The sequence below is a fragment of the Mytilus californianus genome, unplaced genomic scaffold (genome assembly GCF_021869535.1).
Source record: "Mytilus californianus isolate M0D057914Y unplaced genomic scaffold, xbMytCali1.0.p SCAF_31, whole genome shotgun sequence".
Taxonomy (NCBI): domain Eukaryota; kingdom Metazoa; phylum Mollusca; class Bivalvia; order Mytilida; family Mytilidae; genus Mytilus; species Mytilus californianus.
The window spans coordinates 1,431,621-1,445,106 of record NW_026262681.1 but is presented as its reverse complement, the minus strand read 5'-3'; the positions used below and the strand labels follow the sequence as shown (position 1 = coordinate 1,445,106).

Genomic DNA, 13,486 nt, shown 5'->3' with positions numbered 1-13,486 from the left:
AAAATTTTAAAGAAAAAAAAAATCCCTCCCCCAAATTTTTTGAACCCCCTTATGATTCATCACTCCCAAACTCAATCCCAGCCTTCCCTTTGTGGTATGGTACCTTGTAGTACAATTTCAGAGAGATCCATACACTTGAACACAAGTTATTGTCTGGAAACTAGAAAAATGCTTGTTTTTAGGCCCTTTTTTGGCCCCAAATTCCTAAATTTTTAGGGCAATTACCCCCAAACTCAAACCAAGCTTTCCTTTTGTGATATGGAACCTTGTAGTACAATTTCATAAAGATCCATACACTTACACACAAGTTATTGTCCTGAAACTAGAAAAATGCTTGTTTTTTGCCCCTTTTGGCCCCTAATTCCTAAAATTTTGAGGCAATTACCCCCAAAATCAAAAACTTGAGGCAATTACCCCCAAAATCAATCCCAACCTTCCCTTTGTGGTATGGTACCTTGCAGTAAAATTTCAGAGAGATCCATACACTTGAACACAAGTTATTGTCTGGAAACTAGAAAGTGCTTGTTTTTAGGCCCCTTTTGGCCCTAAATTCATAAACATTTAGGGCAATTACCCCCAAACTCAAACCCAGCTTTCCCTTTGTGATATGGAACCTTGTAGTACAATTTCATAAAGATCCATACACTTACACACAAGTTATTGTCCTGAAACTAGAAAAATGATTGTTTTTTGCCCCTTTTTGGCCCCTAATTCCTAAAATTTTTGAGGCAATTACCCCCAAAATCAATCCCAGCCTTCCCTTTGTGGTATGGTACCTTGCAGTACAATTTCAGAGAGATCCATACACTTGAACACAAGTTATTGTCTGGAAACTAGAAAAATGCTTATTTTTGGCCCCTTATTCCTAATCGTTTTGGGCAATTACCCCCAAACTCAATTCCAGCTTTCCCTTTGTGATATGGAACCTTGTAGTACAATTTCAGAAAGATCCATACACTAACACACAAGTTATTAATTGAAACTAGAAAAATGCTTGTTTTTTGCCCCTTTTTTGGCCCCTAATTCCTAAACTTTGGAGGCAATTACCCCCAAAATCAATCCCAGCATTCCCTTTGTGATATGGAACCTTGTGGTACAATGTCAGAGAGATCCATACACTAACACACAAGTTATGTCGGTTAGTTACAAAAATGCTTATTTTTGGCACCTTTTTGGCCCCTTATTCCTTAACTGTTGGTACCATAACCCCCAAAATCAATCCCAACCTTCCTTTAGTGGTATTAAACCTTATGGTAAAATTTCATAGAGATCCATTCACTTAAACTAAAGTTAGAGTGCGAAAACCAATGTGTCATCGGACGACGACGACGCCAACATCATACCAATATACGACCAAAATTTTTTTAATTTTTGCGGTCGTATAAAAATCAGTTGCAGTTGGATGAACTCAAAAGGTCGGTACGAGACACAAAAAAACAACTGACATTAAGACAATAGACACAAAGCACTGAAATAAAGAGTATTTGCAGTTACCTAAAGTTTGTTCAAAGCCAATTACAACTGACAAATAAATCTTGATCTCCCAGACTAAAGTATCAATCAGTACACAACCAACGGATTTAGTCATAAACCGTCTGTGAAAAGGTCATGAACTTGTATTCCTTGTATACATATGCAATTCAAGATTCTGGAAACGTGGTGGTCCGAAGGATTTGACCATCAAAATTTTGTAATAGAAATAAATAATTAGGACCAGCAGATTTTTAAGGACCACCAGGGAAAAAAGATTATTAGAACTCTGCAATATCTTTTACATACAAAAATAATCCAGTTTGGTTACTTTCAAAAAATTTGATAGCCAAGATGTCCTTTTCGATCATATACCAGACAAACATTAACAAATTCTTGTGCAGTTTAAGATTATTCCTGAAAATCAAATGGTCAAAGCTTTAAACCGGATTGTTTTTTTAAAATTGAGTTAGGAAAGAACAAAGAAAAACTGTCACTAACACAGCGATTTCTTCCAACCAATTTTCTTTGTTTTACACTTTTTGTATAATTACTTCAATGCCAAAACAGAGCACACTATTACATTCATCGATCTTGGTTCATGTCTTCTGAATTGAATTTGACACTACTACTATTGGGGTGTTTGAAAGTTAGAAAAACGTCTCCATTTTTAAGTCCCAACAAAATAGCGAGAAAACAACTCTGGGAACCTTCTTACGGGGAAAAAATTGGTCTTTAACCAAGTTAACAGGACATTTAGCTGAATTGTGGTTATCCTTGACTATGAGGAGCCATGCAGAATTGAAATTGGAATTGTTATAAATGACACATCAGGAAAATATTGGTTATTCTATAATGAAATAAATATAATAAACAATTAAAATAATATATCAGTCTATCTTCACTAAGTTACTGACAATAACTGAGTCTTGGAGGTATTTGTAAGAAAGTGATATTTCTGTAACTGTTCACAACTTTAATGTATTAAAGCCTTCATCTTGGTCTGAAGAAACTATACTTTAAAATAGATGGAAGTAAGTTGCAAAAGAGTTGGAACCTTGTTTTATACACAAAACCTTGTGAACATAACTGCTACAAGCCCTAATTGATAATTCTTATCTTTATAGGATAATTAGTCGGGTGTAATTCATTTAGAATAACACAAGAGTGCACATGCAGAAATGTCTCGCCTTCTTTACTTATCATTGATATTATGTTGATAGTCCTAAATATAAAGCTTTATTACAACTGTCACATAAACTTAACATTAACCAAGTAAACTAAATATTGACCAATGAACCATGAAAATGAGGTCAAGGTCAGATGAACCATGCTAGGTAGGCATGTACAGCTAACAATTCTTCCATACAACAAATATAGTTGACCTATTGCTTATAGTTTAAGAAAATCAGACCAAAACACAAAAACTTAACACTGAGCAATGAACCTTGAAAATGAGGTCAAGGTCACATAAAACCTGCGTGACTGACATTTAGATCATAAAATATTTCCATACACCAAATATAGTTGAACTATTGCATATAGTATTAGAAAAAAAGACCAAAACTCAAAAACTTAACTTTGACCACTGAACCATGAAAATGAGGTCAAGGTCAGATGACACCTGCCAGCTAGACATGTACACCTTACAATCATTCCATACACCAAATATAGAAGACCTATTGCATACAGTATAAGAAAAACAGACCAAAACACAAAAACTTAACTATAACCACTGAACCATGAAAATGAGGTCAAGGTCAGATGACACCTGCCCGCTAGACATGTATACCTTACAATCATTTCATACACCAAATATAGTAGACCTATTGCATACAGTATAAGAAAAAACAGACCAAAATACAAAAACTTAACTATAACCACTGAACCATGAAAATGAGGTCAAGGTCAGATGACACCTGCCAGCTAGACATGTACACCTTACAATCATTCCATACACCAAATATAGTAGACCTATTGCATACAGTATAAGAAAAACAGACCAAAACAAAAAAACTTAACTATAACCACTGTTCCATGAAAATGAGGCCAAGGTCAGATGACACCTGCCAGTTGGACATGTACACCTTACAGTCCTTCCATTCACGGAATATACGAGACCTATTGCTTATAGTATCTGAGATATGGACTTTACCACCAAAACTTAACCTTGTTTACTGATCCATGAAATGAGGTTGAGGTCAAATGAAAACTGTCTGACGGGCATGAGGACCTTGTTAGGTACGCACATACCAAATATAGTTATCCTATTACTTATAATAAGAGAGAATTTAACATTACAAAAAATCTTAACTTTTTTTTCAAGTAGTCACTGAACCATGAAAATGAGGTCAAGGACATTGGACATGTGACTGACGGAAACTTCATAACATGAGGCATCCATATACAAAGTATGAAGCATCCAGATCTTCCACCTTCTAAAATATAAAGCTTTTAAGAAGTTAAATAACGCCGCCACCGTAGCCGTATCACTATCCCTATGTCGAGCTTTCTGCGACAAAAGTCGCAGGCTCGACAAAAAATTGATGGTAGTTGCATATATTACTCCAGGGTTTTGTATACTGGAATATGCAGGTAGAATCTAGGACATTCCAGTATGCTGCAGGGTCCTGAAGTTACAACTTATATTCCTTTGAGGTCCTTCCCTACACCTGAGTATTAGACCACAAAAAGGTTTAACAGAATAATAATGTCCAGTTGAGGTTTACTGCCCTTTGAATAAATCAACAAGAAAATATTTATATAAAAAAAAAAAACACCACATGACAACTAGAGTTTCATGCACAATTTATAGAAACAAAACAAAAAAACACATTCAAATCTTAATACTGATTTATTGCACACATATTTAGCATACATTTATACTTGTACATTAATACAACCAAAATTGAATCCAGGCGATTCATAAATACTGGCTTTCAGATTTTGTAAGCCATTTAAAAATAAATTCATATCACAAAGAACATATAAAATGGCAGTAATAACAACAATTATAAAGCTTTATATTCAAATAATTTAATTTTGGATGTAACATGTCTTCTGATTGGTGAAATGTTTGTCTATCAGCTCATAGACCTAATTTTGTCATGTGAGCATGACGTCAACGTTTTTTCATGATTTACTCCTTAAAGATGGAATTTAGAATTAAGTTATAAGGAATGGCTGTAATATTTTTTCTTTCTATTCGAAATAACCTAAAAATTGTGGTGCACACTTTTAAATAATCTGCTACGCAGGTTATTCAGTGTGCACCACATTTTTTATGTTATTTCTTCATAGACAGTCATTCCTTAAATATAGGTCATTTGCAGACAAGTTTAAACACTTGCCTGTAACTTAATATGATGCATCCATAATTGAATGTTATAGGCAAAGACAACTTGCATTCGTTGACTTTTGGTGATATTGTCCGTAAGTTTTATCTAACACATGAACTAATGGATAGGTGGGAAACTGTTGGATTATTTTGGATATATAAAATACAATACATGGGTAGGTTAATAGTTTTATCTTTGTATAAAACTAAAATTACTACTATACTAAGTTATAAAACTTTCATAAAACTTTAATAGTAATAAATAAATAATGTCACCAGGGTTTCTAATGAAACTAAAAGCAAAGCAAATACCAAATTTTTGTAAATGTTCTTGATTTTTTGGGCAGTTTTTCCAGTCTTGTCATTGGCTACTAGGCCAACTACTGTATCACTAGCCTGTCAACACTAAGGTTGTGGATTTGAATCCCACATATGGCAGGTGCGTTTGACTCCAATCTTAATTGACTAGGATTGTCAGTTAATCTACCGAAGGTCTGGTTCTCTCCTGCACTCTGGCTTTCTCCACTAACAAAAACTGACCACCACGAAATAGCGCAATAGTGCTGAAAGTGGCATTAAACACCAATCAATCAATCAATATTTCAATAAATATAATACATAAAATGTCCTTATTTGTATAACTTTACAAGAAAAATATTTTTGGCATGCTAATTAATATCCAGTAGCAAATATTTCATGAATATTATAGGACAGAACCACACAATAATTGCCAAAAAATCACATATGGCGCTTACCAATGTTATCAGATACATGAGGCATAATACTATTAACATTGAATCATTGGCAACATTAGAAATGCAGCATTTTTCATGCTAATCAAAACATTTAAGTGCAATTTCGTTGGTTTTGAGGCTAGAAAAAAACAATAATTGCAAGTCCTCAACAAAATATACATAACCAATTGTTTTGTCCATCTAGCAATTGATATTTTAAACTCCAAATATTCCTGAAACATCAACCTTTTTCATATAACATAAATAGGCTACTGCAAAAATCAATAATCATATAGACATCTATGTGGATGCAAACATCACTTAAAGATATAGTAATAATAAACTTTTTTAACTAAATATAAATATATGGGATATATTATATATATGAATATATAGAAAAAAAAGTATACCAGTAAAACATATGATATAGTACTTTAATGTTTTAAGTAGTTGGATATCCAATTCATTTGATTCTAAATTAATATGATGAATAAATAAGAATGGTCAGCCTCATATAAATTATAAAATTTTGAACAATAAAATAATACATGTAGTCAAAATTCAATTGATATATATCAATCAATAATAAACATGCTAAAATTGTAAGTCATAAAAGTCAAGTCAATGAACCGGTATTTTATCTTCCTATTAATTTAGATTTGATCCATCCTTTGAGCTCAATATACTTATATGTAATATATAATTCTAGTGCTTATTTTTATGGTTAAATGTATAAATATATCATTATAGAGTTCTCTTGATTGAAAGACCAATTGGACTTTCAAAGATATAGAAGGACAAATAATTACATTGGAACAAAAAGAATATGGTGTTAATTAATTATGCCAGATTATCAACAAAATAATTATAGTATCTTTGCTCTTAACATTTGTCTGATTCTGAATTAGCTTTTATTTTAGTAAAACATTCTTTTATTCACTGATGAAGTAAGAAATTACTCTAAGGGTCTTACCAAAGATATATACATATAACAATAATCTTTTGACCTTAATGAGGAATTTTTTTCATTAAATTAACCTCATTTCACACAAACATACACACTCACACATTTCTTCAATTCCATATAACTTATATGAAGTAGTACATGTATACTTGATACAATAATTAAAGCAGAAACTAAAATATATAGAACAAATTGCACCAAAGCCCATGAGTATTATGCTTAAACAATAATCATAAAATCTGTAAGCAAAGAAAATGTCTTGCCTGTAAGCAAAAATATGACTGTGCCAACAATTGCATGTATTATTATTAATGTAATATTATTATTAATGTAATATTTGTTATATTTATATAAGGCCCCTCCCCAAATCAAAATAGTTACCAACTTCTGATTTTTCTGTTCACCAAAATCAAAACACAAGACTTCTCAAATATCAACTTGTGTCGACAGTCTAACAAAATTAGTTATTTTACCTTTATATATATAGAAAACCTGAACATGGAATATTGTGGAAATTTTGAATTCACTGGATCATAATTAAGCAGAGAGTCTCAAATTCTCCCTTCATTCATTTTTAGTGAATACTTATTTTAATATACATGTATATTGAAATAACATGTAAAGGATATGGAACCAATTGTTGAAAGAGGATTTCTAAATCTGGACGACAATTCATGAATGAGACGTTAAATGCACAGAGACAGGTGTTCTGCCAAACAAAAATGAGGCATATATAAACAGTGAACACTACACACACTTAAAACTAAAGCATTGTATATTCATGCATTCAGAAAACTTAACCTTCAACTTTTACTATGACACAGGAAAATTTGTACTTTTTTCTCATCTCCATTGATATTACCAGTACACATGGATGAGATAACAAAAAAATCAGCAGTGAATTGGCTATAAGTAAGTTTGGGGTAAAAACTGCACATTGGGTAGTTGAACTAAGTTTGAATGGTATAGATCATTTCAGTATGTTAGTACACAAAAAACAATGATAAAGGACTTTGAAAAATACATATTTTGAATAATTAAAAATATAAAGAGGAGGGTGGTAAAGGGTTATTTTCTTGCAACGTTTTAGGCCGTTTTATTTTACGTGTATTCGTGTATTGATGTTTTATTTCTCGTTTTCTCGTGTTTGGGTCGATGAGCGTGCTTCGTGTTTCTCCTTATTTATTTTCCGTGTTTCATGTCAGTACTCTTACTTTCTCCTGTTTGTCCCACATTTGATTAAAAAGTAAACTGGGACAAATTCAAAGTCAGCCCAGATATTGTTTTAAATTATGTATTAATGATGAACTCACCTGTTCCCAGGATATTAATTGCTCTCTTCATTAATAGCCTATAAGTACTTAAATAACAGTATCAATAAGTTGAAATGGAGGAAAATTCAAAACACATTGTTGAATGCATTATTATACTTTGATGTCCATTAATAATGACTGCATGATCTCCAAGAACGGCTGAGAAATAACTTCTAGTACTTTTTCCTTAATATTTACAATTTTATTTCTCTGCTTCGTTTTCCCTGATTTTTATTTTCCATGCAATGTTTTTGCGATTTTAATTTCACGTGTTTCCATGTTCAGACCCCCCCTTTTCCACCCTTGAAGAAGACAAACACAAAAACTTATAGAATATTGAATAAATATGGAATTAGAAAATATTTTTCTTGATGAACAGGATCACAAAATTATGTATACACGTATGTATGCATGTAAATTATAACCATAAATTTATAATCTACATTTAAAAGACCTGAATCTAACATGCAAAGGGTTCCACTTTTATAATGTTATAAACCGGGTGTTTAAAAAATTCTGGATTAAACTGTATAACAATGTTAACCATATTTTAAATTTTTTTTAAATCTCTCCATCATAAAAAAATTTTCCTTGTCAATAATTTACATCAGCTAATCTTATTTCTTTGCTTCAAAATATTTTAATCATATCAAACTTTCTTTCAAATGCAAACGAAACGATCATCAGCGCTATAAAAATGCCCTGAATTATAATAAAATGATATGAAAACAAAACTTTCCTACCTACATAAGACACAACTAAATAACAAAGGTTATTTAACAAAGGTGATTCTCTAACAACAAACAATGTATCATATACAGATTGCTACACTTCATCAAACAATTTAAGTTAATTGCAGTTATTTCTTACTCTGATATCTTTCATCCGTTGGAATTTCACTGGTACAATTATTCTGCAATTACATACACTAATATACAAAAAAAAAAAAAAAAGTAGCAGTTCATTCCCATAAATGGATAATAATTTAAAACATAATATGTAATTCTTAAATATATATAAATATTGAGACAAAATAGCACTACTAAATGATAATAAAAATCAGCTACATTTACAGGTTAATGTGTATATTGGTCAAATGGTTTTATTTAAAGGTTGCTCAACAATCAGAACATTTAAATCAATATTTGACTTCAAATTATATAGATAAAAGCAGTTTAGAAATGCAAACAATGAATATTTCTTAATAAGATTGTGATTTATAACATATTTTTTTTAAATATTGACAACATTAACATGACAACTATTAAGTACATTTTTGCTTTGATCTGCATGTATAGTGTGAAGTTAAATCTGATCAAAGCATAGACAAGGAACAATCAGGTGCATTTTTCAAAATGTAAATGTTTTCCTATTTTGTTTAAAATTGGGCCTTTCATTTCAGTTGAGAGTAAACTTTACAAGACTGAAAGCTTTTCAAAGTTTGTCAACTTGGAGAAATAAAATCAGAGAACATTTTTTATGAACTATAATCTTTTTGCCTGAAAATGTAATAATAATATTTATATTAAAAAAAAAATCGTAAGGGTTCCGCGGAACCCAGTGTCTCGCCTACTTTTTGCTGTTAATCACAGGCTCAGCAAAAATGAGGAAAAAAATTAATAAATATATTCCTCTCTATACTATCTTTTGATTGTAAGTAGCTTCTGTCCAAGTTTGGTAAAAATCCAGGATAGTTTATGAATCTAATAAATGTTTTAAAAACTTAAACTGCAGACTGTATGTAATGTTAACTGGAAGAAAAACTAAGTCCATTTATAAGTAAAATACGGAAAAAATGGAACAAAATTTCCTTCTAGATACTAGCTTTTAATCATAAACAAGCTTCTGTCTAAGTTTGGTACAAATCCAGGATAGTTTAAGAAAGTTGTTCAAATTTTAAAAACTTTAACCACAGAGTGAATGTAATGTTAACTGGCAGAAAAACTAAGTCCATTTATAAGTAAAATACGGAAAAAATGGATTTTTTTTTTTACAAAATTTACTTCTGGATACTAGCTTTTAATCATAAACAAGCTTCTGTCCAAGTTTGGTACAAATCCAGGATAGTTTAAGAAAGTTGTTAAAATTTTAAAATCTTTAACCACAGAGTGAATGTAATGTTAACTGGCAGAAAAACTAAGTCCATTTATAAGTAAAATACGGAAAAAATGGAATTTTTTTTTACAAAATTTACTTCTGGATACTATCTTATGATCATAAACAAGCTTCTTTCCAAGTTTGGTAGAAATCCAGGATAGTTTAAGAAAGTTATTAAAATTTCAAAAACTTTAACCACAGAGTGAATGTAATGTTTCCTGGCAGAAAAACTAAGTCCATTTATAAGTAAAATACGGAAAAAATGGAATTTTTTTTTTACAAAATTTACTTTTGAATATTATCTTATGATCATAAACAAGCTTCTGTCCAAGTTTGGTAGAAATCCAGGATAGTTTAAGAAAGTTATTAAAATTTCAAAAACTTTAACCACAGAGTGAATATTTGTGGACGCCGCCGCCGCCGACGCCAACGGAATGTAGGATCGCTATGTCTCGCTTTTTCGACAAAAGTCGAAGGCTCGACAAAAAGTTCTAAAAATTTCTGAGGAAAATGTTGTTCCTGTTTTTTATTAGAATGTAGGAATTCAGTAAAAATAATCATTTAATTCAAAAGAAGTTAAAAAATGCCACTTATCATATCAAGTCTCTGTTCTTCGAGCAAAATGTGTTCCCTCTCAAACAGGTTTTCAGTATTAATTCTTCATGGATAAATTATACTTGAAAATATTTCTTTCCAAAGTGACCTTCAGAGTTTGATAACAGTTTTTTTTTAATTTGTATACCATGTACATGTACAACATTTTTGTACAATAACATTTGGGATAAATAAAAGGAAATGGTATTTCTGACAGACATCATTATTTCGTTTTTCACTTGTTCACTTTGTTTTCGTTTTAATAACTATGAGTTGATGTCGCTTTCATATAGGCACATTGAACTTAAACTACACATTGTTATGATTTGACTGGCTGTGCACGAAATTATCGATCACATTGCTGTAGTTTTACAATATTTTTAACAATTGGTAAAATAAATCAGATTTCTATTCTACACCTATATATTATTTTTATTAACAGCAACCACTCCCTTCTGGTTCACCCTCTACGACATGGAATGGTTCTTTCGGTGGTCTAGAAAATCCGTGTTTCACACCATCCCAACCTTCTTCTACATGTAATTTGTCATCTTGTATCAGTTTATGTATTTCACGGGCTAATAAAAGAAACGCTTCCTCCACATTCTGTCCATTTCTAGCAGATGTCTCAATATATCTTAGTCCATTACTCTCCGCAAACATTTTACCTTCTCTAGTTGTGACTTGTCGTTCATCATCTCTATCAGATTTGTGACCAACAATTAAGTACACACCTTTATGTGGTTCTGTCTGTTCCCTTGACTCTTTTAACCATTGAGTAATATTCTCAAAGCTTTTTCTTTTAGTTATGTCAAATACGATTAAAATCCCCACTGAATTCCTATAGTAAGATCTTGTAATGGACCTGTAAGTGAACATATAAGTGTATATGAGCATTTTTCATTTGGCAATGTTTCCTTTTTACATACTGGTACTTTTGAAGTTCTTCTTTAAATACAATAAACATTTACATTAATAAATGAAAACTAGGAAACAAATATCATAGCCAACACAAGAACCAATTGCCTGGCTTCTTTAATTTTTTTTTTTATTATTATTTATAAATGATATATACTTGGTTAATAATACAGTTTTTATCACAACCTTTATTATTTAACATTTAACAAATGCATGTGGAACATTTTTAATATTATCACTGAGGCCATAAACAGGGGCTGCTCTGGCTCCCAAAAAAAGGTGGAGCCAGAAAAATCCCAAGCTGCTATATTTTTTCGCCAGTTTGGAAAACTTGTAGCAAACTTCAGAGTCAGATTGAGTCTTAATTTCCTCTTTTCAAATTGAAACATAGATCAGCCTTAATTTCTTATACACTTTACATCATTTAGCTTTAAGGGATGATTTGTCGTGTAATGTATAGCACGGTTATTTCATGTTTTTTCTTCTTTTCTTTGATAGAAAAATATAACAGGTTCACTGACACTGTTGTCTGAAGTTGTGGAACAAAAGCCAAATGCAGATAACTTTGTCAACTTTGACTGAGGTTGAATTTTGAAAATTTTATTTTTGCTTTCCTATTTATAAAAAGATGTATACAGTTTTAATAAGGAGTAATCTGTTTCAAAGGAGTTGCATTCACAAGGTGTCATTGTGCTACCAGACTAAAAATTGGTCACATTTCAATTAGTCCTGCAAAATTGTCAAATCAAAATGCCAGTATTAATACTATGGCCAATACACAAAATGACACAATCCTAATGGTCTGAGAAGTTGTGTTCAGTTCAAGGTGTTATTGTGTGACAATGATAAAAAAAAATATGACCAAGTCCCATTTCTCCGATAAAAATTGACAGCATGTATAAGTATGGCCAAGAGAATATATGTTGACAAACTAATCTAGTTTTATACCAAGTATGAAAGCTTTCTGCAGTGTTCTAACCCAATAAGCTAAAGAAGTTTACAAGCTCTACTCTAGCAGCCTAGCTCTATAAAAAACTTTACTATGGGAATTTAAATTTATTATTTAGAAAGAGATTGATTTACTCCTTCTTTGAAAAAAAACTAATAAATAATAATTCAGTTATTTAACAACAAAATAATGGCAGTATCCATATGGACCATGTGCACTGCATCACAAAATTATGCAGCCATGATGAATAAATTATTGCATCAATTTACGCATTATGCAACACCAACCTACTAACGTCTTTCATACTCTTAATTGATAAATTACCTAAATCGTTCTTGTCCAGCAGTATCCCAAAGCTGTAGTTTTACCCGGACACCAGGATTCACTTCAATCAAACGTGCATAAAAATCAACCCCAACAGTTGGATCACATGCGTCTGAAAATTTCCCATCTGTGAAGTATTTCAACAATGACGATTTACCAACGGTACTGTCTCCGATCAGTATAACTCTGAACTGAAAATCGAATATTGGCTCTACCATATTTTCTAGCGAATTACTTGTTTTTAAAAGAATCAAGTTAACATTCTAGATAAGATAAGTTTGTTTACATTTTCTGATCAGCTTCCGGTTTCTCTTTTAAAATGACAGATGTTAAATAGTGTTTGATTGGACTTCTTCGAGGAAATTATACCAATCAAAACTCATTTTTTATGGAAGTTAAATTGAGGCTCCAACTGGGGTTTAAATTATTTCAGTATCGATGTCTCTTTCATTGTTAATTTAATTGTATCAGCTAATCTTTAATTATTTTAAATGTAGGCTAGCAATCTTTCATTATTATTTAAACTACAACTGTTGATTTGTGAAATATTACCAAATATAAAACATGATTCATGAAAATCTGGGACTAATACATTGAATATTAAATTTAGTCCCAGATGAAAATGAAAGATTTTTACAATCATGTTTAAAAGGTCGAAAAAAGTAATAATATAAAAGAGAGAAAAAAGTCATATAGTTTTTATGGATACTCGGCCAGGGAATATAAACTTAAAATTTGTTCAGTCTTTGCTTACCAACTTGTATATTTAATAATGTTTTTTAAAAT

The 13,486-nt window shown here is 31.2% G+C and overlaps 1 protein-coding gene across 1 annotated transcript; it reads right to left on the bottom strand.

The window, feature by feature from the left end:
* Positions 1-4,305: 4,305 nt before the first annotated feature.
* Positions 4,306-13,006, bottom strand: LOC127736476 (ras-related protein Rab-39B-like). Its single transcript, XM_052247025.1, has 2 exons — positions 12,701-13,006; positions 4,306-11,374 (listed from the first exon to the last, which is right to left on the bottom strand). Exons 1-2 carry the CDS (start codon positions 12,916-12,918, stop codon positions 10,945-10,947), a joined length of 648 nt encoding a protein of 215 aa, XP_052102985.1. The 5' UTR covers positions 12,919-13,006; the 3' UTR covers positions 4,306-10,944.
* Between the last annotated feature and the right edge of the window lie 480 nt (positions 13,007-13,486).

What these genes read in the sequence shown, in the direction of transcription:
- LOC127736476 (XM_052247025.1), bottom strand. Translation starts at nt 12,918, where the DNA reads ATGGTAGAGCCAATATTCGATTTTCAGTTCAGAGTTATACTGATCGGA. An exon ending in GCTGGACAAGAACGATTTAG is followed by an intron (nt 11,375 to 12,700) that starts GTAATTTATCAA and finishes GTTCACTTACAG; the next exon opens with GTCCATTACAAGATCTTACT.